Below are 25,138 nucleotides of genomic sequence, written 5' to 3' on the forward strand. Positions count from 1 at the left end.
CCAGCACCACCGCCCCGCCCTCGACCCTTTTCCCAGGGCGCTGGGCTCACCATTTCGCTCCTGGCATCACAGAGGTGCCCAATAGGGGTTCATTTGGCTTCCGCCCCCCGGATAGTCTCAGGTTCTGGGAAGGGCAGGATGGTGGGCGGGTCGCCTCCGAAGCCGAGGCTGCGGCATTGGGCAGCGAAAGGAGATACGGGTCGGGGACGCTCGAGTTCTTTATTGAGATCCTCCTGGGGCGGGCGCCGATTTGGGCGATGCCGCGGTCTCTGCGCAGATCCTCCCCGACCCTAGCGCGGGCGCTCGAGCAGGGTCGGGTTGGCGCAGGCCTGTACCCGGGAAAGAAGGCTCGGTGGGCTGGTGCTGCGAAGGCGCCAGGCAGCTCGAGCCCCGCTCACTCCGTCCTCCGCCACGTGGGTTTCTCCTCTACTCAGCCTGCCTTGCCTGCCTCCCAGCACCCCGAGGAACGGCGGGTGAGGAGGAAAGTGTATTTTTCCGCCCTTTGTGGCTCCGGGGTTGGGTGGCACCGACGAATGGGGGCTTCATGCGACCCGCAGGGAGGACAATCACTGGGGGAGGGGACGCGAGCACACCAGCCAGGCCCCACCCCAAGCCCCTCGGGCCGCTCTCACCTTAAGGCCCATCCGGCCGCTCTTCCTCCGGCCCCGCGCTGCCCTCGTCTCCGTCCAGGGCCACCTCCTCATCTTCTTCCTCCCCGGAAGCGCCTGGGCCCAAGGAAGGCCTGGTGAGGTGGAGTCCCTGCCTTTCCGGCCATCGTGCCCTCCTCACCTCCCACACAGAGGGTCCGAACCCCAGTCCCAGCGGCCCTCGGCCACCTCCCTCACCCGGCTGGAAGTCGATGGTCCGCAGCATTTCGGCCACGTGTTCCACGCTCACGGTGAATTGCTCCATGCTCTCATAGCCTGGCTCCGGCCGCCCTGCCAGCTCCACCTTCGACATGGCCCCGACCCTGCGGTGGCCACACGGACTCAGCTGGCAATGCCCCAGCACCCTCAAGCCCCGCCCCCAGCCAGTGGAGCAGCCCAGCCCCCTCCTTTCCCTTCCCGCTGTGCCTACTCACTTATTGATCAGCTCCTTGGCCTGCTGCAGGGAAGAAAAGGAGGGTGAGAGTAAGCACCGGGCCAACCCGGGCAAAGTCCCATTTCTGAGTCTCACCACAGTCCTGTGGGGTAGGTGGGAAGGCACATCCCAATCGTTAAGTAGAAAATGAACTCAGAGGGGGTGACTTGCCCACGGTCGTAGTGGCAAACAGGTGCAAGAGACAAGACTTGAACCTGGGTCTCCAGGTACCAAGGCCCCGACTCTAGCCACTGTGCGGCACTGCTACCCTCCCCTAGGGCCCACCTGGAGGTAGAGCGCCATCTGTGGCTCTTCCATGGACTGAATGGCGGACTCCACCAGCTTAGAGGAGGCCTCCAGGTGGTCGCCATACTGACGGATGAGGCCGCGGACGCGCTGCAGCTTCTCCTCTTGCTCCCGGGCCAGCGCCTGCAGCAGCTCGCCCTTGCGCTCCTCCAGCACTGCGCACAGGCTCTCAAACCTCTGGTTTAACAACTGCTTCTGCCTCCGGCTATTGTCCTAAAAGATGGGGAGCAAGGATGAGGGAAGGCGTGGCTGAGACCCGGTGGCTGGGAAAGCACAGGATACTCACAGAGAACCAACACAGAAAGTGACCCACCCATAGTGACACTGTGCGTTAGTGGCTGAGCCAGAATCCAGCCCAGATCTTTTCCATAATAAAAACACAATACTTTAAAGTAGCTTCACTGAGTGTTGTCTATATCCCTAGCCCTGGTTTTTATTTGCATTATTCCATATAATTCTCAAAAAGAACCCATGAGGTAGCTGGTGTACCATTTATCATCATCACTGTTTTATGAGGTTAAACAAAACCAAAGCACAGAGAAGTTAAATAATTGGATTAAAGTTTTGCGGAAAAGCTGGAATGAGCACCCAGCAGCCTGGCAAAAGCACCTCCCACCACTCCCAGGACCCCAGAAACTTTTGGACCAGTTTGGCCAGAGGTCAGAGAGGAGCAGTTCTCTTGGGAGCCCGGGGTCCGCAGGCCAGCCAGTTGCTGTTCCCCCTGCCCTCCAGCCCAGGCTCACCTCAATGGTCTGGCACACCTCCTCCATCTGCGTGATGACTGCTTGCACACGGTCATTGCCTGCCACTAGCATCGCGATGCCATCGCTGAGCTCACTCTGATACACACACAGGTTAGCACTTAGAGCTGGGACCTCACCTAGAGCTATACCCCTCACCCCAGCCAGGGTTGCCTAGGAGAGGGCTGGCCCCTCCACCCCACCCCCCATGAGGGCATCTACAGCAATCTAGAAGGTTTGAACCATCAAAAGGTACAAAAGCACATTCTAGGGATTCTGGAAGGAGGTGGAGAGAAGCCCTCCACCACTAAGTGGGGAAGGAACAGACAGTCTCCAAACATCCACCAGATAGTAGGCACTGGGCTAGATGCTTTATCTGTAGATTCGTTTCCTGCATAAATTCTGAGAAATTCTTCACGATTATCCATCTGCATAATATTGCCTTTTCTCTATTCTCTTTATCCTCTCATTCTGGGAATCTGATTAGACCTGTTAGACCTTCTCACTCTCAGCCTTCTCATCTCCTAGAACTGCACATTCTGTTTTTCTTTTAGTCCTCTCATGCTATTCACTAGTTCTGTTTTCAGACAAATCTATCATTTAATTCACCTGTTGAGTTTTTTTTTTTTTTGAGACGAATTCTTGCTGTCACCCAGGCTGGAGTGCAGTTGCGTGATCTCAGCTCACTGCAAGCTCCGCCTCCTGGGTTCTCGCCATTCTCCTGCCTCAGCCTCCAGAGTAGCTAGGACTACAGGCACCCGCCACCACACCCGGCTGATTTTTTGTATTTTTAGTAGAGACAGGGTTTCACCGTGTTAGCCAGAATGGTCTTGATCTCCTGACCTTGTGATTCGCCTGCCTCAGCCACCCAAAGTGCTGGAATTACAGGTGTGAGCCACTTCGCCCGGCCGAATTTTTTTTTTTGTAAGAGACAGTCTCACTCTGTCACTCAGGCTGGAGTGCAGTAGTATGATCATTGTTCACTGGATCCTCGAACTCCTGCACTCAGGCGATCCTCCTGCTTCAGCCTCCCGAGTAGCTGGGATTACAGGCACATGACACCACTCCCAACTAATTACAACAAAAAAATTTTTTAGGCCGGGTGCAGTGGCTCACACCTATAATCTCAGCACTATGGGAGGCCAACACGAGGTCAGGAGATCAAGACCATCCTGGCTAACACAGTGAAAACCCGTCTCTACTAAAAATATAAAAAATTAGCCAGGTGTGGTGGTGGACACCTGTAGTCCCAGCTACTCCAGAGGCTGAGGCAGGAGAATGGTGTGAACCTAGGAGGCGGAGCTTGCAGTGAGCCGAGATCCTGCCACTGCACTCCAGCCTGGATGACAGAGTGAGACTTCCGTCTCAAAAAAAAAAAAAAATTTTTTTAGAGATGGAGGTCTCACTGTCACCCAGGCTAGTCTCAAACTCCAGGCCTTATCCTCCTGCCTCAGCCTCCCTAGTCACTGGGTTTACAGGTTCCAGCCACCATGCCCAGCCATCTGTTAAATGTTCTATTTTATATATATATAATATATATAATATATTTTATATATGTTATATATATTTTATATATATATATATTTGAGATAAGGTCTCACTCTGTCTCCCAGGCTGGAGTGCAGTGGCTCAATCTCAGCTCACTGCATCCTCGACCTTCCAGGCTCAGGTGATCCTCCCACCTCAGCCTCCCAGGTAGCTGGGACTACAGGTGCATGCCACCACGTCCAGCTAATTTTTTGCATTTTTTTTGTAGACGGGGTTTCAACATTTCCCCAGGCTGGTCTCCAGTTCCTGGGCTCAGGTGATCCTCCCACCTCAGCCTCCCAAAGTGTCGGGATTACTGGCGTGAGCCACCACACCCAGCTACATGGTTGTTTTTTGGTATTCTATTATTGTTTGGTTTTTTAAATTTTTCATCTTGTTTTAAAAAGCATTTGATTCATAGTGACTTCCAATTATTTAATAATTCCAATATCTCAGTTCCTTTTGGGGGGTGTCCTAAATCTGTAATTTTTATGTCTGCTGACTTCACTCATGGATTACGTTTCTCTGTGCACCTTCAATTGTGAGCCAATATTTTGTTGATATTAATTAATCTAGGGAATACCTACAGGCCTAAACTGAGCATATTCTCCTCCAGGCAGTATTTGCATTTGCCTCTGTTGAAAGCCAGGTGGCGCAATTTACTGCTTTAGCTCCTAGGATCCTTGTTTAACCAGCAGTCTCCGGAACTTTTTGCCGTTGCCCAGGCTGGAGTGCAATGACGTTATCTCAGCTCACTGCAACCTCCACTTCCCAGGTTCAAGCGATTCTCCTGCCTCAGCCTCCTGAGTAGCTGGGATTACAGGGCCTGCAACCACGCCCAGCTAATTTTTGGTATCTTTGGTAGAGACAGGGTTTCACCACGTTGGCCAGGCTGGTCTCAAACTCCTGACCTAGTGATCTGCCCGCCTCAGCCTCCCAAAGTGTTGAGATTACAGGCGTGAGCCACAGCACCCAGCCAGGTCTCTGGAATCTTAGCTGCAGGTACCCCTCTTTTAGGGGTTTGGAGGAATAGTCTGGTCTCTAGCTCAGTGACATTGCCAGCACTGGTCCTCTGGGAAATGCTGCCTTTTCTGTGCTTGCCACTCAGCGTTCTGCTTTCAGCTCAGCCTTTTCTTTTCACCCCTCCCCACCCCCACTGATTTCCTTTGCTTCTATGTACCAAGCAATATAATTTGAAAATTCTGTTTTACACAGAATCTAGTTGTGTGATAGTGAGAGGACCCTGCGAGTATCTAGCCCACCATACTAAAGTCTGTGCTTTCATCCATTATCGAATTTTATCCTTATAGCTACTTTCACAAGTAGGCATTTTCACCCTCATTTTACACATGAGGAAAGTGAGGGCCACAAAGGTCCAGTAACATACCTAGGTCACATACCGAGTCAAGCACAGAGCTAGGACTTTCACCCCAATCTGCTTGACTTTTATTATTTTATTTTATTTTCGACACAGAGTTTCGCTCTTTTTGCCTAGGCTGGAGTGCAATGGCGCAATCTCGGCTCACTGTAACCTCCGCCTCCAGAGTTCAAGTGATTCTCCTGCCTCAGCCTCCCGAGTAGCTGGGATTACAGGCGCCCGCCACCATGCCAGCTAATTTTGTATTTTTACTAGAGAAAGGGTTTCACCATGTTGGCCAGGCTGGTCTGGAACTCCTGACCTCAGGTGATCCACTCACCTTGGCCTCCCAAAGTGCTGGGATTACAGGCATGAGCCACCGCGCCTGGCTTAATCCACTTGATCTTATTTTTATTTATTTATTTATTTTATTTATTATTATTATTATTTTTAGACAGAGTCTTGCTCTGTCGCCCAGACTGGAGTGCAGTGGCGCGATCTCGGCTCACTGCAAGCTCCACCTCCCAGGTTCAAACAATTCTTCTGCCTCAGCCTCCCGAGTAGCTGGGACTACAGGCACCCACCACCACACCTGGCTAATTTTTTGTATTTTTAGTAGAGACGGGGTTTCATCACGTTAACCAGGATGGTCCCGATCTCCTGACCTCGTGATCCACCCGCTTCGGCCTCCCAAAGTGCTGGGATTACAGGCGTGAGCCACCGCGCCTGGGCTATTTATTTATTTTTAGACGGAGTTTTGCTCTTGTTGCCCAGGCCGGAATGCAATAGCGTGATCTCAGCTTACTGCAACCTCCACCTCCCAGGTTCAAGCAATTCTCCTGTCTCAGCCTCCCAAGTAGCTGAGATTACAGGCACATGCCACCACGCCTGGCTAATTTTTGTATTTTTAGTAGAGACGGGGTTTCATCATGTTGGTCAGGCTGGTCTCTAACTCTCGACCGCAGGTGATCCACCCACCTCCGCCTCTCAAAGTGCTGTGATTACAGGCGTGAGCCACCGCGCCCAGCCTGCTTGACTTTAAAACTAAGTGGAGCAACACTTTGGGAGGCTGAGGTGTCAGGGGCATTTGAACCAGAGCAACTCCATCTTGAATAGGGGCTGGGTAAAATGAGGCTGAGACCTACTGGGCTGCATTCCCAAATGGTTAAGGCATTCTAAGTCATAGGATGAGATAGGAGATCGGCACAAGATACAGGTCATACAGACCTTGCTGATAAAACAGGTTGCAGTAAGGAAGCCGGCCAAAACCCACCAAAACCAAGACGCCAATGAGAGTGACCTCTGGGGGTCCTCACTGCTACACTCCCATTAGCGCCATGACAATTTACTAATGCCAAGGCAATGTCAGGAAGTTACCCTATATATTCTAAAAAGGGAAGGCATGAATAATGTACCTCTTGTTTAGCATATCATCAAGAAATAACCACAAAAATGGGCAAACAGGCTGGACCCGGTAGCTCATGCCTATAATCCCAGCACTTTGGGAAGCCGAGGAGGGTGGATCACCTGAGTTCAGGAGTTTGAGACCAGCCTGGCCAACATGGTAAAACCCTGTCGCTACTAAAAATACAAAAATTAGCCAGGCATGGTAGCAGGTGCCTGTAATACCAGCTACTCAGGAGGCTGAAGCAGGAGAATCACTTGAACCTGGGAGGCGGAGGTTGTAGTGAGCTGAGATTGCACCATTGCACTCCAGCCTGGGTGACAAGAGTGAAACTCTGTCTAAAAAAAAAAGGGCAACCAGCAGCCCTAAGGGCTGGTCTGTCTATGGAGTGGCCATTGTCTTATTCCTTTTTTTTTTTTTTTTTGAGACGGAGTCTCGCTCTGTCGCCCAGGCTGGAGTGCAGTGGCCAGATCTCAGCTCACTGCAAGCTCCGCCTCCTGGGTTTACGGCATTCTCCTGCCTCAGCCTCCCGAGTAGCTGGGACAACAGGCGCCCGCCACCTCGCCTGGCTAGTTTTTTGTATTTTTTTTAGTAGAGTCGGGGTTTCACCATGTTAGCCAGGATGGTCTCGATCTCCTGACCTCGTGATCCACCGGTCTCGGCCTCCCAAAGTGCTGGGATTACAGGCTTGAGCCACCGCGCCCGGTCATTATTCCTTTACTTTCCTAATAAACTTGCTTTCATTTTACTCTATGGACTAGCCCTGAATTCTTTCTTGCACGAGATCCAATAACCCTGTCTTGGGGTCTGAATCAAGACCTCTTTCCTCTAACAGAGGCAGAAGGATGGCTTGAGCCCAGGAATTCAAAACAAGCCTGGGCAACACAGTGAGATCTTGTCTCTTTTTAATATTTTATTTTTGTTTCTGAGACAAGGTCTCACTCTACCACCCAGGCTGGAGTGCAGTGGTTCAATCACGGCTCACTGCAGCCTCAACCTCCTGGGCTCAAGTGATCCTCTCACCTCAGCCTCCTGAGTAGCTGGGACTACAGGCATGCTACCATGCCCAGCTAATTTTTTGTAGAGACAAGGGTCTCACTGTGTTACACAGCCCAGGCTGGTCTCGAACTCCTGGACTCAAACAATCCCCTGCCTCCTTCTTCGAAAGTATTATTAGTACCACTACTACTACTACTATTTATTACTAGTAGTATCCTCCTAAAGGATTACAAGTGTGAGCCACTGTGCCCTGCCTGAGACCCTGTCTCTATGTAAAAATGAAAAAATTAGGGTCGGGCGTGGGCGTTCACGCCTGGAATCCCAGCATTTGGGAGGCCAAGGTGGTTCGATCACCTGAGGTCAGGAGTTCCAGACCAGCCTGGCCAACATGGTGAAGCCCCATCTCTACTAAAAATACAAAAAATTAGCTGAACATGGTGGTAGACACCTATAATCCCAGCTACTCAGGAGGCTGAGGCAGGAGAATCGCTTGAACCCAGGAGGCAGAGGTTACAGTGAGCCGCGATTGCGCCACTGCACTCCAGCCTGGGCAACAAGAGCGAAACTCTGTCTCAAATAAATAAATAAATAAGCTGGGCATGGCGGCACATGCCTGTAGTTCCAGCTACTCGGGAGACTGAGGTGGTAGGGATCACGTGAGCCCAGGAGTTCAAGGCTGCTGCAGTGAATCACAATCATAGCAGTGCATCCCAGCCTGGGCGACAGAGATCCCCACATCTCTTCAAAAATAAATGAATGGAACTGGGCACAGTGGCTCACGCCTGTAATTCCAGCACTTTGGGAGGCCAAGGTGGGCAGATCACATGAAGCCAGGAATCAAAAAAAAAAAAAACAAAAAAACAAAAAAACAAAAAAACTGGGCGTGGTGGCACACACCTGTAATCCCAGGTACATGGAAGGCTGAGGCATAAGAACGGCTTGAACCCGGGAGGCTGAGGTTGCTATGAGCCAAGATTGCACCACTGCACTCCAGCCTGGGTGACAGTGCGAGACTCCATCTCAAAATAGATAGATAGATAGATAGATAGATAGATAGATAGATAGATAGATAGATAATAGATAGGGCTGAGTGCAGTGGCTCACATCTATAATCTTAGTGTTCTGGGAGGCTAAGACGGGAGGATCACTTGAGCTCAGGAGATCAAGGCTGCAGTAAGTTGTGTTTGTGCCACTGCACTCCAGCCTGGGCAACAGAGTGAGATCCTGTCTCTAAATAAATAAAGAAATAAACAAATGATAAGTGGAATAAGAGGCTGACATTGAGACCCTGTCCTAAGCCCCCATCTCCCACACATCTACTCCCTCCCCTGTTTGATACCTTCTGGCGTTTGTAAATGGTGGGCAGTGGGGCCACCTCACAGTCCTTGTGGGCACCGAAGACCTTGCAGAGAGAGCAGGTGGGCACCTCACAGCTCAGGCAGTAGATATTGATCTTCTCCTCTTCATGCTCCTCGCACATGAGGTGCTGCTCAGCCTTGGAGTGCAGCGGCCTAGAGAGGAGTGGGCAGGGGGAGGTGGACCTTAAGCATGAAGGGTCCTAGGAACACCTTCTCTTCAGCCTCCACCAACTACCACCCCTTCTCCACCCCTGCAGCTAGTGCTGTGGCTGAACTGGTGAGTACTTCCACAGAGCTCTGAGTTTGGGGAATAGAAGGAGCTAAGAGATAGAGAAGGCCTGGATCCAAGAATAGTCTGTATTTCAGGGGGCAGGGAAGTCCCACAGGACAGGAAGTCTTGGAGGGTTGGCGAGGATCTTGCTGGTGGACTGCCAGCCTCTCCCAGGAGGAGAGGGTAGGAGTGAAGTACTGGCTAGGGAATCAGGGACTGCCCTCTCTGGGAGGCCTGAGGCAATCCCTCTCCGGATCCAGTCCTATTGTCTCTAGACAGAACAGGCGGGTTGACGGTTTCAGTCTCTCCCTTCTGGCTCTGATGGGTTCCTTGGCTGTGTCCCAAGCCCTGACATTTAGAGAGGCAAGAGACCCTGGCGGCTCACCTGGACGACTCCTGCTTGTAAATGTCAATAATGTTCTCCACTAGCAGGTTTCGCTGCAGGCCGTAGACACCGTGTCTGTCCAGGACAACCTCATGCCTGCAAGATGGGCAGCGGAAACGGCCTCCTGAAGACACAGTGGTGGAGCCCCGGGACTGCCACAGAGGATTCGAGGCCTGCAGGGACAGATGGCTTGAGAGAACAGGCACGGGGAGGCATGAAGGGACTCAGAGGAGGCAGGGGGAAAGGGATTGGGGGCTAGGGAGTAGGAATATGATAGAGGGGAAGATGTCAGCTCTTCTCTGTGGCTGGATCCACCTCTGAGAGCAGCGCAGGGTGTACGGCTATGGAGACCCTGCTTCCCACCTTTGCCTCATTACTCAGCCCACCTCCTAGAGTGCCCCTGCATCTAGAGACCAGCTTTGGTAAAGGTGTAGTCAGGCTGGGATCTCTCCAAAGGGGCCCATCTTGGAGCTGTGGGGAGACATTGGCCTTGGCAATAAGGCTGAGGCAGGAAATGGACTCTGAGTGGTGCGGCCAGTGTCTTCCAGTCTGGGGCCCTCTTGAGCCACATCTGGGGGGAGATTCTCTGCAGTCCTGGGGAGGGGTACAGCAGACACAAGTGCTCAACAATGGGGCTCACAAACAGTAACTAGCCAGGTAATTCTCTGATGCCTTTTTTTTTTTTTTTTTTTGAGACAGGGTCTCTCTCTGATGCCCAGACTGGAGTACAGTGGTGGGATCACAGCTCACTGCAGCCTCAACCTCCTGGGCTCAAGCAATCCTCCCATCTCAGCCTTTTGAGTAGCTGGGACTACAGGTATGTACCACCATGCTCAGATAATTTTTTTAATTTTTAGTAGAGATGAAGTATCACTATGTTGCCCAGGCTGGTCTTAAACTCCTGACCTCAAGCGACCCTCCCGCCTTGGCCTCCCAAATTGCTGAGATTATAGGCATGAGCCACCATGCCCAACCTCTTAACTATATAAATTTAGGCAGGTATTCAACCACTGTAAAGCTGAGGATAAAATTAGATTATTCATTTATAGTGTGCCAGGTAGTTGCTAGACTCTGAGTTAAAGATACAAGGAAAATGCATCCTGCTCTAAGGACAAGCACCCAACAACTGCATCCAGCAGGATGGGTGTTGTGACAGGGGTAAGTTCAGAAGGAGGACTTAACAGACACCCATCACTTCCTCCCGCTTACATCTCTTTCCTAGAGAAGTTGCTCCATCCTCTCCTAGAAGACAGATCCGTGCCACAGATGACTGATTCAGAGCTAAGGAGGTGATCACCTGACCCAAGCAGAACCAATTAAATGTTCTCTCCTAAGAATCTGCACTTGAGACTCAGGGGCTTAGCTGGCTGCACCATGTGCTGCTTACGAACTGAACAGACCTGTGGAATTGGGCTAAGAGCTGACATCATGGCCACCCTGGAAAGTGTGAGGGGTCATAAACTCTGAACAGAGAAGGCTGGTCTACAGAGAAAAGAGTCTATGCGTGGGGAGATGCAGAGATGAAAGACTGGCAGACACTGCTTATTGTTCCTGGACGTTCACCACCTTTTCTTCTTTAATAATAAGGGCGCTGAGTTTTAACAAGACACATGGTATAAAGGGCTGGGTGTGGTGGCTCACACCTGTAGTCCCAGCACTTTGGGAGGCCGAGGTGGGCAGATCACTTGAGCTCAGGAGTTTGAGACCAGCCTGGGCAACATAGCAAGAACTCATCTTTACTAAAAATAAAAAAATTAGCTGGGCACGGTGGTGCACACCTGTAGTCCCAGCCACTCAGGAAGCTGAGGCAGGAGAATTGCTTGAAACCAGAAGACGGAGGCTGCAGTGAGCTGAGATAGTACCACTGCACTCCAGTCTGAGCAACAGAGGCAGACTCCATCTCAAAAAAACAAACAAACGAAAACCGTGAATCTAAGCCTCCCTTCCAACTGGGTGTGGCCAGTTGGCTGTGCTCTGGAATGTATATGCAAATGTTTCGTGTAATTTGTAGGAAATTGCATAAACCGTCTTTCAAGGGAGGGGCATGCCCTGCTCCTCCCCTTTTCTCCTGCCTGCTGACTGGAAAGAAGATGGGATGGCTCAAGTTGAAGCAGCCATCTTGAGTCATGAAATGGTAGCCACATGTTGAAAATGGTAACGAGATGAAAGGAGCAGGTCTCTGATGGGGCAGTCCTGGACTGTCCACCCATACTTTCGCTTGAGAATAAAGCAAATTTTTACCCTCTTTAAGCCACTGTTATTTTGGTGTTTCTGCCACTCATAACAGAACCTAATCCTAACTGGCTGGAAGACCATGCATTCCTAGAGAATAATGGAGACAGTGGTCACCTATGACCTAGCATATTGAGATGCACTTCCTACAACTGGGATGCATGAAATTCTCCAAACCCTTATACCACACACCAACCAGAAGACAGTTTGGAAGGGCCCTTGCATGTGTGCAGCAACACCCCACCACGCACAGAGTCAGCCAAGTCAAGGGTCTTATTTGATCCTTTGGTAGCAAGGGCTGTAGGCAAGGCAGGAAATGTGGACCCATTGTGAAGTGAGCAGCTTATCTTGGGGAGAGTAACAGGTATGTGCCATAAATACCACATCTTTCTTGGGATTTCTTGAGAATCATGTTAACCTTTAGCCCATCATAAACCTGGGCAGATTAGTTTGAGATAATTCAAGGCATGTTTGTACATCTGCCTTGTCAGTAGCTAGAAATGTATGAATATTGTTGAGTTTAGTTTAGGGAGTGCGTTAAAGTGTGTAATCACTTGCCTTTTGTTTGCTTAATACAATTACTTTTCAATATTTAGAATCCAAGTGAGGAAAGAGGTGTTGGGAGAACTCTAAGGCTGTAGGCTCCTGTCTTTCTTATCTTTGATTTGCTGATGGTAAGCATATAGAGGTACTTGAATGGGAGGAAGGGGGACCTATATCCCACAGCAAAGATAAACTCGTGGGCAGCCTCTCTCCCCAACCTCCATCCCTCACTGCACCCTTCCTCTTCCTGAGCCACAAAGGCAGGGATACTCATTACTTAACATGCAACAAATGTTCTGAGGCCAGGCGCGCTGGCTCACGCCTGTAATCCCAGCACTTTGGGAGGCCGAGGTGGGTGGATCATGAGGTCAAGAGTTCGAGACCAGCCTGGCCAACATGGTGAAATCCCATCTCTACTAAAAATACAAAAATTAGCTGGGTGCAGTGGCAGACGCCTGTTATCCCAGCTACTCGGGAGGCTGAGGCAAGAGAATCACTTGAACCCGGGAGGTGGAGGTTGCAGTGAGCCGAGATCGTGCCATTGTACTCCAGCCTGGGCGACAAGAGTGAAACTGCATCTCAAAAAAAAAAAAAAATGTTTTGAGGGCTTATTATGTGTAAAGCATTGTGTCACGGGTTTTCCAGACATTATTGAATTTATTCCTCCAGAACTTCTAGTAAAGATGGTTGAGGATCCCTCCAGGATCCCAGCTACTCGAGAGGCTGAGGCAGGAGAATTGCTCAAACCCGAGAGTCGAACCCAGCAGGCAGAGGTTGCAATGAGCTGAGATTGCACCACTGCACTCCAGCCTGGGCAACAGAGCAGGGCTCTGTCTCAAAAAAAAAAAAAAGATGGTCGAGGAGATGAACAATCATCCCTAACTTAGACTACAAGAAATAGAATAATAATGGCTAACAACTATTGAGCCAGGATTTGCTCTAAGTCTTTCATTTATATTAGTTCATTTAATCATATCAACCCTGAAGAAGGTAGTACTCTTTTTTTTTTTTTTTTTGAGTCAGAGTCTTGCTCTGTCGCCCAGGCCGGAGTGCAGTGGCGCAATCTCAGCTCACTTCAACCTCCATCTCCCAGGTTTAAGCAATTCCCCTTCCTCAGCCTCCCGAGTAGCTGGGACTACAGGCACCTGCCACCACGCCCGGCTAATTTTTTTGTATTTTAGTGGAGACAGGGTTTCACCATGTTAGCCAGGATGGTCTCAATCTCCTGACCTCGTGATCCACCCGCTTTGGCCTCCCAAAGTGCTGGGATTACAGGCGTGAGCCACTGTGCCTGACCCTGAAGTAGGTAATACTCTTAGCCCTATTTCAAGGATGAGGAAATTGTGTCCCAGTGAAATTAAATAAATTGTACATGGTCGTGAGCTAATAGGTGGCAAAGCCAATACTGGAACTTAGGCACTCTTGACTCCAGAGCCTGTCCTAATAATCATTGTGTTCCATTGTCAGACACAATACAACTTAGGCCAGGCTGTGCATGGTGGCTCACGCCTGTAATCCCAACACTTTGGGAGGTCAAGGCAGCAGGATGGCTTGAGTGCAGGAGTTCAAGACTAGCCTGGGCAGTACAGTGAAACCCCATCTCCACAAAAATAGAAAAAGTAAGGTGGCTCATGCCTTTAGTCCCAGGCACGTGGGAGACTGAGGTGGGAGGATCACTTGAGCCCAGGAAGTCAAGGCTGCAGTGAGCTGTGATCACGCCACTGCACTACAGCGTGGGTGACAGAGTGAGACCTGTCTCAAAAACAAAACAAACAAACAAAAAACAAAACAAAAAATCCCTTAGAGCTAATATTCATTTCTCTGAGTCTCAGGCAGAGGCAGTTTGTTGTTGTTGTTGTTGTTTTTGAGACAGAGTCTCACTCTGTTGCCGGGCTGGAGTGCAGTGGCAGGATCTCGGCTCACTGCCACTTCCACCTCCCGGGTTCAAGTGATTCTCCTGCCTCAGCCTCCTGAGTAGCTGGGATTACAGGTGACCGCCACCATGCCCAGCTCATTTTTTGTATTTTTAGTAAAGACCGGGTTTCCCCATGTTGGCCAAGCTGGTCTCGAAATCCTGACCTCAGGTGATCCGCCCACCTCAGACTCCCAAAGTGCTGGGATTACAAGTGTGAGCCACCACGCCTGGCTGGTGTTTGTTTGTTTGTTTGTTTTTGTTTTTTTTAAATTTTTTAAAGTAAAACAAGTAAAAGGGTAATGAAGGAACAAACCTCAAACCTTCACAGAGGAAAGAAACTACAGCCTGAAAACCAACTATGCAACGGTAGGCTAAAGCTATTTAAGCAAAGATCAACAAAAGATGACTCATCAAATTAAAACACTGTGTGCCATGGTTGCTTTCAACCAGAATGACCTGTTTGTCTGTGAAATGGAGAGGAAATAGCTCAAGTCTCAGGGGAGACCTCCTCCCATGGACCTGTGTGTGCCTCTATGGTAGATAAGTCACCGGATTCTGCGTGAAAAATATTCCGAGACAACATAACCAAACTGAGACATTCAACTACCTATTAATTCAGGTCATACCCCTCTATTCACCAAAGAAGGCACAGAACTAAAGAGAGATTGCAAACCAATGACAACATCCAACCAGGCAGCTTATATTTAAGAGGTCAGTGAAAGAAAGCCAAGATAAACACAGTGGGTTGAGTCAAGAATTCACCTTCAGCTCCAGATAAAAGTCCCCTGATGAAAGAGGAGTGATAAGCAGACAGAATCCAACAAAAGATGCAAACCAGATAATACAAAAATAAAAGAAAAAAGAAAACTTGACAAACAAGGGACAGATACTCCAAGAATCAATGCCATTTTGATATACCATTTTAAAAGAAATAACAAAAACAAAGAGATATAAGTGATGAAAGCTGGAGAATGAAAGAGAGCTGGCAGAATTAAGGAAAGAAATCAAGTACCTATCAACAAAGAAAAAAATACACATTTGACACAGTAGAATGGATGATGCTGATAAAAGTCGCATAGATTACAACAGAAATTATCAGCTAAAAGTAACTAGATCTGCAGCCTGTAACATGGATAAACCCTGAAGACATTATGCTAAGCAAAATAAGCCAGATACAAAAGGACAAATATTGTATGATTCCTCTTAAATGAGGCACCTGGCATAGGATGGATGGTGTTTGCCGGTTGCTGGAAGGAGGCGGAGTAGGAAGGTATTGTTTAAGGGGTGTGGGGTTTCAGTTTGGGGTGGTGATAAAGTTCTGGAGATGGATAGTGGCGACGGTTTTACAACAATGTAAATGTACTTAATGCCATTGAACTGTGCATTTAAAAAATGGTTAAGATGGTACATTTCACTTCATGTGCATTTTACAAAAATAAAAAAAAATTTTTTGAGACAAGATCTCTCTCTCTGTCATCTCAACTTCCTGGGCTCAAGGGATCTTCTCAGCTCAGCCTCCTGAGTAGCAGGGACTGCAGGTGTGCCACCAAGCCCAGCTAATTTTTAAAAAATATTTCTGCAGAGATAGGGTCTTGCTAGGCTGCCCAGGCTGATGTCAAATTCCTGGCCTCAAGCGATCCTCCTACCTCAGCCTTCCAAAGTGCTGCGATTTCAGGGGTGAGCCCCCATGCCAGGTTTACAATTTTTAGAAAGAAAAAATAATCAGGACTTGGGTTATTTTGGCCAATGTCTTCCTTCAAACTCCCGACAGCCAGAACTGAAGGAGGCACACTGACACTACCTCTTCACCACTCTCCTGCCTGCCAAAGCAATTTCTTTAGCAGCTCATCTCATTGGTTAGTCATTGCATTTCTTCTGGAGCCCAGAGGGCTAAGAGGCATCAGTACTCAGGCAGTCCAACCCTAAGTCCTTTGAAGAGTTTCTTTCTTGGGAGAGAGAAATTGGGAGTGTATGAGCTCAGAGGGCAGGGCGGTGGGGAGAGGCTGCACCTCTGCCTTCCTCACCGTCTGGCTCAGGGCTGGTGCCACTCCCTGCTGCGGACACCACAGTCCAGTATTTTGCATGTAGCCTTTCATCCCCTAGTCCCAGAGTTCCCTCCTGATTCATAAATCCAGTTCCTCCGGCCATATCCTCTGTGGGGCCTGGCTGGCTTTCTTCTTAACCTCCAGGGCAGCCCTTCCCTTCTGTGATTGCTTCAGCAATGCTAGCCCCCAGCCAAATCCTAACCCCATTTCCTTTGCTAGTCTCTCTGGCCAATATTTACATACGTGTGCTTTTTGGCATTAAGACTACATTTGACTTGTAATAAAACAGTAAAGTTTATCCTTCGGACTTTCCAGGGCCTCTGGCTCATATTGCTTAGAGGCCCTCATTGTATTCCCAAAATATGGCATGATACTGATGATAAGCATGAAGATTGGAGGTGGTATGGGGATGGATGTTCAAGATTTTTTATGTATTAATTCTAATGCATATTAGGAAAAAAAACAGCCCACAAAACTGACAATTTTTCATGGATTTCATTGTGTAGAATACGGATAAAGTAAATATTTAAGGTTTAAAAGTCATTTTTTTTGGTCTATTTTTGAGACAGGGTTTCACTCCTGCAGCCCAGGCTAAAATGCAGTGGCACAATCTCGGCTCACTGCGACCTCCGCCTTCCAGGCTAAAGTGATTCTCCAGCCTCAGCCTACTGAGTAGCTGGGACCACAGGCGTTCACCACCACACCTGGCTAATTTCTTTATATTTTAGTAGAGACAGGGTTTCACCATGTTGTCTAGGCTGGTCTCAAACTCCTGAGCTCAAGTGATCCACCTGCCTTGGCCTCCCAAAGTGCTGGGGTTATAGATGTGAGCCACTGCGCCCAGCCTAAAAGTGAGTGTTTTAAAATAGAACTATTAAATTATAGTACAGGTGGTACATAGCTATGGCAAAAATCAGGAAGGCGGGCGGATCACTTGAGGTCAGGAGTTTGAGACCAGCCTGGCCAACATGGTGAGACCCTGTCTGTACTAAAAATACAAAAATTAGCCGGGCATGGTGGCATGCACCTGTAATCCCAGCTACTCGGGAAGCTGAGGTATGAGAATCGCTTGAACCTGGGAGGTGGAGTTTGCAGTGAGCCGAAATGAAGCCACCTCACTCCAGCCTGGGCTACTGAGTGAGATTCTGCCTCAGAAAAAAAAAAAAAAAAAAAGAGAGAGAGAGAGAGAGATAGGGTCTCGCTATGTTGCTCAGGCTGGCCTCAAACTCCTAGGCTCAAGCGATCCTCCTGCTTCAGCCTCCTGAGTACCTGGGACCGTAGGTGTGTCCCACTGCTCAGGATCCTTTTTAGACATTTCCTCCCAATAGCTCCCATTCCCCCCATTAAATATTAACATCATAGATATACTGTGTATCTGTTTATGTACCACATGCTTATCTACCCTTTACACATAAAAAGAGTAAAATTTGGCCATGTGTGGTGGCTCACACCTGTAATCCCAACACTTTGGGTGGCCGAGGCGGGCGGATCACCTGAGGTCGGCAGTTTTGAGACCAGCCGGACCAACATGGAGAAACCCCGTCTCTACTAAAAATACAAAATTAGCCAGGCACGTGCCTGTAATCCCAGAGACTTGGGAGGCTGAGGCAGGAGAATCGCTTGAACCAGGGAGGTGGAGGTTGCGGAGAGCTGAGATCGTGCCATTGCACTCCAGCCTGGGCAACAAGAGCCCCCTTCCAAGAATCAATTTTTTTCCCCTTGAGAGCAATATCGCTCCCATTGAGAATATATGCTGTATTCTAATGCCATCAGTTTCCTTTATAATCATATGTATTATATGGTACACATTTAAAAATATTGTTATTAGAAAGGATTCATAGGTTTCACACACTGACAAATTGGTCCATGGCACACACAAAAAATTACTTGTTACCCTGATTATAAGTCCCTCAATTTTCTCATCACAAATAAGGATTTTATACTCTAAGGGATACATGATAACTTCCTTAATACATCTTCATAGCTGACAGTCTCTACATTAGGCTAAAGATCTTTCAGCTGACTAATATCCAGTTAGAAAAATCCTATCTTCTGCTTCTGTTTATTTTTCAATTTCGAGACTAAGAGATTACTGATTGGTTCTATTATACACATAAATGTCTTGTTCTTTCTTTCAATCTTACATTGATGCAGGGAAACCAGCCCCATAAAGTAAAATTTCATGTGCCAATGATGTGGTGTGTAGAGGAAATTCCATCACTCTAGGAAATGTAACAGAACACCTAGATTTATGTCCCTAGTCTGTCCCTTTGTTTGTGTGACTGTGACCTGTTTCCTGTGTTCTCTTCTGTAAAACGGAGATAATGTCCATTCGATCTAACTCAAATGGAATCATGTTTGTGAAAGTATTCTATAAATTATAAGGCACTGCACAAACACAGAGGACTGTTAACAATCCTAATCTAGACCTTAAAAAGAAATGACCACACAGAACCACAGGGTATGAAATGACTGTTCTTTCTCCACTGTGAAGGATAAGACGGAGTGGAACAAATAAGTGGAATTTAATTCTAGGCTATGTTCAAGGCTGTTGTGTGGAATATATGCCACGAGCTCTCTTTCTCTCTTTTAGGCTTTACGATGCCTGCTATTTCCTTTGTAATGTTCCATAGCATCTAATAGAAATGTTCCGCCTCGAAAGATGCTCTGTAAATGCAGCTAGTCTAGCAAATCCATACTTATGTCAGAATGTTTTCTCTCCTCCCTGGCTATCCAGAGAGGTGCTAATTTGGGACACAGGTTCTGGATGCAAAGGGGGCTTTTTGGAGGCTATTTCCCCCAACCTGAAGGCCTGGCCAATGATGAATGATGGACCGTGTAAGTTCTGTGAGCCAGACACTCAGAATATGCTGGAAAAACCTTGGGAAAACGGCGGGCAGAAGACCAGACATTTGGAGAAAAGCCAAAGAGCCTGAGAAGAATCCAGGTTTTGGTAAAAGCTGAGCTGCAGGTATAAGAGGGACTGTAAACGGAGGGCTAGCTATGGGCGGCAGAACCTAGGGAAGAGTCTGGCCCAAGGGGCTGGTAAACCAAGCCCTACTGCTTGGAAGGAGGAGCGATGAGCAGAAGAGTGGGCCAAATTAGGGCAGTGGGCACAGAATGGAAAGCCCTCAAAAAATGGAAAGCCACAAAAATATCTTTGACTTTGTGAAACCAAATCATTAGAATTGCAAGAGATGTTAAAGGTCAGTTTAAGGCCAGGTGCAGTGGCTCACGCCTATAACCCCAGAGCTTTTGGAGGCTGAACTGAGAGGATCGCTTGAGGCCAGGAGTTTGAGACCAGCCTGGGCAACATAGTAAGACTCTGTCTCTACAAAAACATTTTTTTTTTAATTGGCTGGGTGTGGGGGAGCATGCCTGTAGTCCTAGCTACTTGAGAGGCTGAGGCAGGAGGACTGTTTGAGCCCAGGAGTTCAAGGTTACAGTGGGCTATGATCGTGCCACTGCACTCCAGCCTGGGCGACAGACTGAGATCCTGTCTCTGGGGGAAAAAAAAATCAGTTTAAAACACCCTTTTCTGCCAGGCACAGTGGCTCATCCCGGCACTCTGGGAGGCTGAGGTGTGAGGATCCCTTGAGTCCAGGAGCTGGAGAACAACCTGGGCAACATAGACCTTTTTCTCTACAAAAAATTACAAAAAAATTAGCCAGGCATAGTGGTGCATGCCTGCTGTCCCAGCTACTTAGGAGGCTGAGGTGGGAGGGATGGCTAGAGCCTGAGAACTCGAGGCTGCAGTGAGCCATCATCACACCACTGCACTTAACCTGGATGATAGAATGAGATCCTGTCTCAAAAATAAATAAATAGGCCAGGCGCGGTGGCTCACACCTGTAATACCAGCACTTTGGGAGGCCGAGGCAGGCGGATCACGAGGTCAGGAGATCGAGACCATCCTGGCTAACATGGTGAAACCCCGTCTCTACTAAAAATACAAAAAATTACCCGGGCGTGGTGGCGGGCGCCTGTAGTCCCAGCTACTCAGGAGGCTGAGGCAGGAGAATGGTGTGAATCCGGGAGGTGGAGCTTGCAGTGAGCCAAGATTGCACCACCGCACTCCAGCCTGGGTGACAGAGTGAGACTCCGTCTCAAAAAAAATAAAAATAATAAAAATAAATAAATAAATAAACACCCTTTTCATTTATAGTCATGTAAACAGGCTTGAAGTGATGAAATAGCCTGACTACACTGTGTGGCAAATTAACAAAGAAACCCATCAGAGGAGAATCCAGGAGTGCTAAGCCTCAATCTAGGTTTCCGTTCTCACTAAATCAAGATTCTTCCCTACAGAAGAGCCCTAACCCTGCTACAAATTTAATGCAATTCACAAAATTTTGGTGAACCGATTTCGCATCAGGGAGACCGGCCCAAAGTTGGACTGAAGAAGTCCTGGCGCCTTCAGAATGGGTAGAAGTGGTGGAGGAGGCAGGCTGGGTAGAATCTTCTCTGGCAGGCCTGTAACTGATGACACCTGGTCCTAACAACTAGAGGATAAAGAAATGGAATTTGAGTGGCGCAAAACAAAAGTCATCTCTCTTAGACTGGCCCTTGTTAGAGAAGGAGGCTCCTTTCTTGACAATCCCCCTCTGCAAGTCCCTCTGTAGACAGACATCCTCCAGAAAAGCTGTTCCAGAACAACCTTCTTACAAGGCCTTTTGGTCGTCTGTTAAATTACAACAGGTTGCAGGCTCAAAAACAAGTGCCCACAGTGAAGTGGAGGCAGGTATAAAAATAAACTGAAGGCTTGCTTTAAAGCCGTTTAGGAGTGAATAGAATTTACAAATACAGAAACACATGGGAAGATGTTTGTGTCAAATTCCCACACCAACAGCTTTCCTTTAGTGGAAGTTCTTGGTAGCTGAGTGGGTGCAAGTGTGGGGAAAGGAGGAGGAAGAAATTAGAGGGGGTTAATGTGGTGTCTTGGTGTTTCATTCTGTTTCAATTCAGAGAGAAAGAGTTGTTACAGCTCTAAAAAGAATTACATTAAGATGGCCACTATGTAAAAATGTTTGGGGATATGGGCTTGAATGTAATATGCAAAAATTGCTGGGCTTGGTGGTGTGCACTCCAGAGGCTGAGGCAGGAAGATAACTTGAGCCCAGGAGTTCAAGGTCAGCCTGGGTAACATAGTGTGACACCATCTCAAAAACAAAAAACAAAGTAATATGCAAAAATAAAAATAACTGTATTGGGGAGGTAAGATTATGGATTTCCTCCCAACCCCTTAATACTGTTCAACTAACAGTATTTTCTTTTTTGTAGAGATGAGGTCTCACTATGTTGCCCAGGCTGCTGTCGAATTCCTGGGCTCATCCTCCCAAAGAGTTGGGATTACAGGCGTGAGCCATCTCATGTAGCCACTATTTTAAAATAAATTGTTTTCAAATTTTGCTCCCTGGCTCTCTAGTTAACTCGGTCTTATAAAATCGCAATTCCCCAAAACTCTTGTTTGCTGTCCATCACGGCAGTTTTTAGGACAATAAAACATGGGAAACCATCTAAATGTTTTAGAGGACAGATTAAGTAGACTGTGGTCCAGACATAACAATGAAAACTACACAGCTATTTAAAAAGGAAGACATAAATCTGAATGGTGGATACGGACAATCACCCACAGGGAGCACGTGAACAAAGGCAGGTGGGGGGCGATGGGTCTTGCCTGAGAACATATACACATGCAAACATGTGCCGATTTGTGGAAATTTTCTGGAAGTATTCCCAAGAAAGTTGGTAATAGTTGCTTCTATCTGGTGAAGACAGTTGAGGGTCTGAGGTGAATAGCAGATTTGCTTTTCATGATATGAACCCCTACACTGCTTGAAAACAGTATGTTTACATGTTACAAATTCTAAATGATATACTGGTATCGCTTTGATAACCGTTAACTTTCTAGGCAACACTCTAAGGGTATTCTTCCTAAGTGGTTTGAAGATAGAGGAAAAGTCCTATTCTTTCCAAAAGTCCTATTCTTGCCCCATACTTAGAAAACAGACAATCTGATTATGCCTACAGTTGTCAAAATGTGGAGGCAATGTGTGAAAAAACTAAATCTGCTCATCTTTCCGAGGGAGATCTACTGAGATATATTGAGATATACAGACTTGAGTGCAGCTGAAGAACTGGGTCAGCCTCCCACCAGGCCCTCCCAAATAAGCAGCAAGGGATGAGCTCTTCACTCTTCCTCCTTGGAGGGGCCAGGGCTGCTCTGCACCTCAAACGACACACATCACTCCAGACCCACAGGGCCACCCCAAAGCCCTGGGTATCACGTTATCTCCAAATATTCTGTACAGGGTTTGCCCCAAGCCATTCCAAGGTCTCTCTGAGCCCAGATCAGTATTCCAGAGCTTTCTGGAACTGAAACAGTGTGCTTGGGTAGAAAGGGTTGACTTAAACAAGCATGTCACTTGAACACATTCTAGCCTCCATGTATGGGGACTGCTCCTGGGCCCCTCTGCCAGACGACAGAGGCACCCAGGAATGCTCTTGGACATTCTGACCACTTTTCTATAGGACACGTCACCTTAACTTTCAAAACTTCTCTTTGTTTTCACACATTTCAAGTTCCAGTGAGAGGATGTTTCACTGTCAGTTCATGAGAAATGATGGCAAAATCTTTCCGCCATTTCCTCCTAGGCATCTCAGCCTGAAGGATGTTCGGAATTCCTCAGACCAAGGAAACACCAAGATGGTGGGCAAAGCATTGCCTCTCATGCAGGACTTCATGCCCAGGATGAGGAGGCATAGCATTTGGTCTGGGTCCCCCGAGACGGAAAATCTACTGCCTCTGAGATACTCTGGAGCTGAATAATGGCAGGTTTGGACACATAAAAGAATAGGAGAGGGAATGGGCCTCAATGGGAAGATGGCAGGAGAGACCACAGAGTGCTGGTCTGCAGTGAAGATGACACACAGCAGACATACAAGGGGCGGGTCACAGGGTACATCGTGGGATGGCGGGACCTAGCCAGTCCATTCCTTTCCCAAACAAGCTGCCCCGAGGAACTTAAGAGGGAAGTATTTTCTTGGTTAGGTTAAAAATCCCTTGTGTTTAACACATTTCCTCATCATTTCTGACACTGAAGAATACTTGTTTGGGATGTTCCGTATCACTGACACACATACTAAGCCAGCTCTGGTCTATTCAGGGTTTGTTTTTGTGTTTTTGAGACAGAGTCTTGCTCTGTCACCCAGGTCAGAGTACAATGGCATGATCTCGACTCATGGCAACCTCCGCCTCCTGGGTTCAAGTGATTCTCCTGCCTCAGCCTCCTGAGGAGCTGGGACTACAGGCGCCTGCCACCACGCCTAGCTAATTTTTGTATTTTTGGTAGAGATGGGGTTTCACCATATTGGCCAGGCCGGTCTCGAACTCCTGACCTCGTGATCCGCCGGCCTCGCCTCCCAAAGTGCTGGGATTACAGGCGTGAGCCACCACGCCCGGCCACATTCAGAGCTTTTGCTTAATCGGCAAGGCCGCGTGTGTGTGTGTGTGTGTGTGTGTGTGTGTGTGCCTTTGCCCCTCACCCTGATCTCTGTTCCATTTCATAGCCTACTAGAACCTCCCCGGTAGCACAGGAAAAGAAAAAAAAGCCCACTTATAATCCATTCTGGTATATGCAGCTTTTATTTCTAAACCAGTGGCTAAAATGGTATCTGTGAATTTGATTAGCTATGCTTGGCTCCATGACCACAAATAAACCAAAACTGGCTAGACTTCTAAAAGTAAATTTCTTTGCCTTCTCTCTTCTTGTCAAGTGACCTCAATAGCTTTGAACCAGTAGGCCTCTTTACTCAACAATCTGGAGGTAACAGGTATGAACTCAAGTTGGGGAGAGTTCCCAGTCTCCTGCCCACTGCGTCTAACTCTGTCCCCCACAACGGATGCCCTGAACTTTCCTTAAACACGAATCGTTTTACTGCCATTATGGAGCTTTCTCACAGGGTTGGGTTTTTTCTGTTTGTTTTTTAATGTTTCATTATCTCATTAATCTTTTCTCCGTATTTTCCGCAATGCTCTCAAAGTGTGAAACTCCAAACTGGAATGCAGAGTCTGGCACAGGCTCTTAAAAGGCCGGTGTAGGATCCCCTCCCTCCCAGTTTCCACAGGGTCTCCTTTCCTCAGCAGATCCCAGCACTCCAGCTGCCGTCTATGGACAGGCTGTACCTGCCAGCCTGCAGGGCAGCTGCTGACTCATGCTTGCTCTGGGATTTGCTTGGACCCCAGCCCTTCTGCTCTCCAGCCACAACAGCCACCACCTACCTCAGAGAGCACTCTATCCATCACTTTCTGGGGTCTTAGCTCTGACCTGATCAGTCCCCCACAGGTCTGCATTGCTTTACCTGGCCCTGCCCCATCCCTGGCGCCCACCTGGAAGACGTCGTTGGCACACTTGCGGCACAGGTTGTGTTGGCAGGGCAGGATCACCACTGGTTTGGAGAACATCTCCAGGCAGATGGGGCAGATGAGCTGCTTCTCCAGGTTGTCCATGCTGTGTGCATCCCCTAGCAGCGGCTTGAAACCCACGGTGAAGTTCATCCCCTCGGTGGTTGTGCCTACCCTGGCTTGGGTCCTGCTCCTGGCCTTCACTCACTGTCTGTAGACCCTTCCTCACTCAGACGGCCTGTGGATTCCCTTCTGTGGCTCACTCTTGAAATAGCTCTGCTCTCTCTCCTGTCCCTTTAACAACTTGTCTCGTCCCAGATAGCAGTCTTCAGACACTTCTGTCTCTACTTTCTGCTCTGCACCCTCGGCAGGCTCACGTAGTTTTAGCTATCCCTCTCTCTCTGTAAAGTCCTCCTTTTGTTTCCCAAATGACTCTCTCTTGTTCACTCTGTGGGTAGCACTGTTTGTCCCTTACTCCCCAGAGAGGAGATTAATTTTACTGTGGGGGTGGGGAGACAAGGGGCATCTGCATGACATTCCAATTCCCAATTTAGCTCATGTAAGGCGAGCC

At 48.3% G+C, this 25,138-nt stretch overlaps 1 protein-coding gene across 2 annotated transcripts; it reads right to left on the reverse strand.

Moving 5' to 3' along the window:
* Positions 1-205: 205 nt before the first annotated feature.
* On the reverse strand, positions 206-25,033 carry TRIM54 (tripartite motif containing 54). Of its 2 annotated transcripts, none has more exons than XM_005576295.4 (9): positions 24,553-25,033; positions 9,429-9,601; positions 8,754-8,925; positions 2,130-2,225; positions 1,366-1,599; positions 1,082-1,101; positions 846-970; positions 633-725; positions 206-329 (listed from the first exon to the last, which is right to left on the reverse strand). In XM_005576295.4, the coding sequence occupies exons 1-8, from the start codon at positions 24,718-24,720 to the stop codon at positions 634-636; spliced, it is 1,080 nt and encodes a 359-aa protein (XP_005576352.1). In that variant the 5' UTR covers positions 24,721-25,033; the 3' UTR covers positions 206-329; position 633. The 2 variants fall into 2 exon arrangements, with proteins under 2 accessions (XP_005576352.1, XP_005576351.1); XM_005576294.4 differs by having other exon boundaries at positions 1,082-1,104.
* Positions 25,034-25,138: the final 105 nt, after the last annotated feature.

This window comes from Macaca fascicularis, chromosome 13, assembly GCF_037993035.2.
Source record: "Macaca fascicularis isolate 582-1 chromosome 13, T2T-MFA8v1.1".
Lineage (NCBI taxonomy): Eukaryota > Metazoa > Chordata > Mammalia > Primates > Cercopithecidae > Macaca > Macaca fascicularis.

Coding starts and splice junctions, on each gene's coding strand:
- TRIM54 (XM_005576294.4), bottom strand. CDS start 24,720: ATGAACTTCACCGTGGGTTTCAAGCCGCTGCTAGGGGATGCACACAGC. Junction 9,602..24,552: donor GTGCCAACGACGTCTTCCAG/GTGGGCGCCAGG, acceptor CTGTCCCTGCAG/GCCTCGAATCCTCTGTGGCA. Junction 1,600..2,129: donor AGGTGTGCCAGACCATTGAG/GTGAGCCTGGGC, acceptor CCCATCTTTTAG/GACAATAGCCGGAGGCAGAA.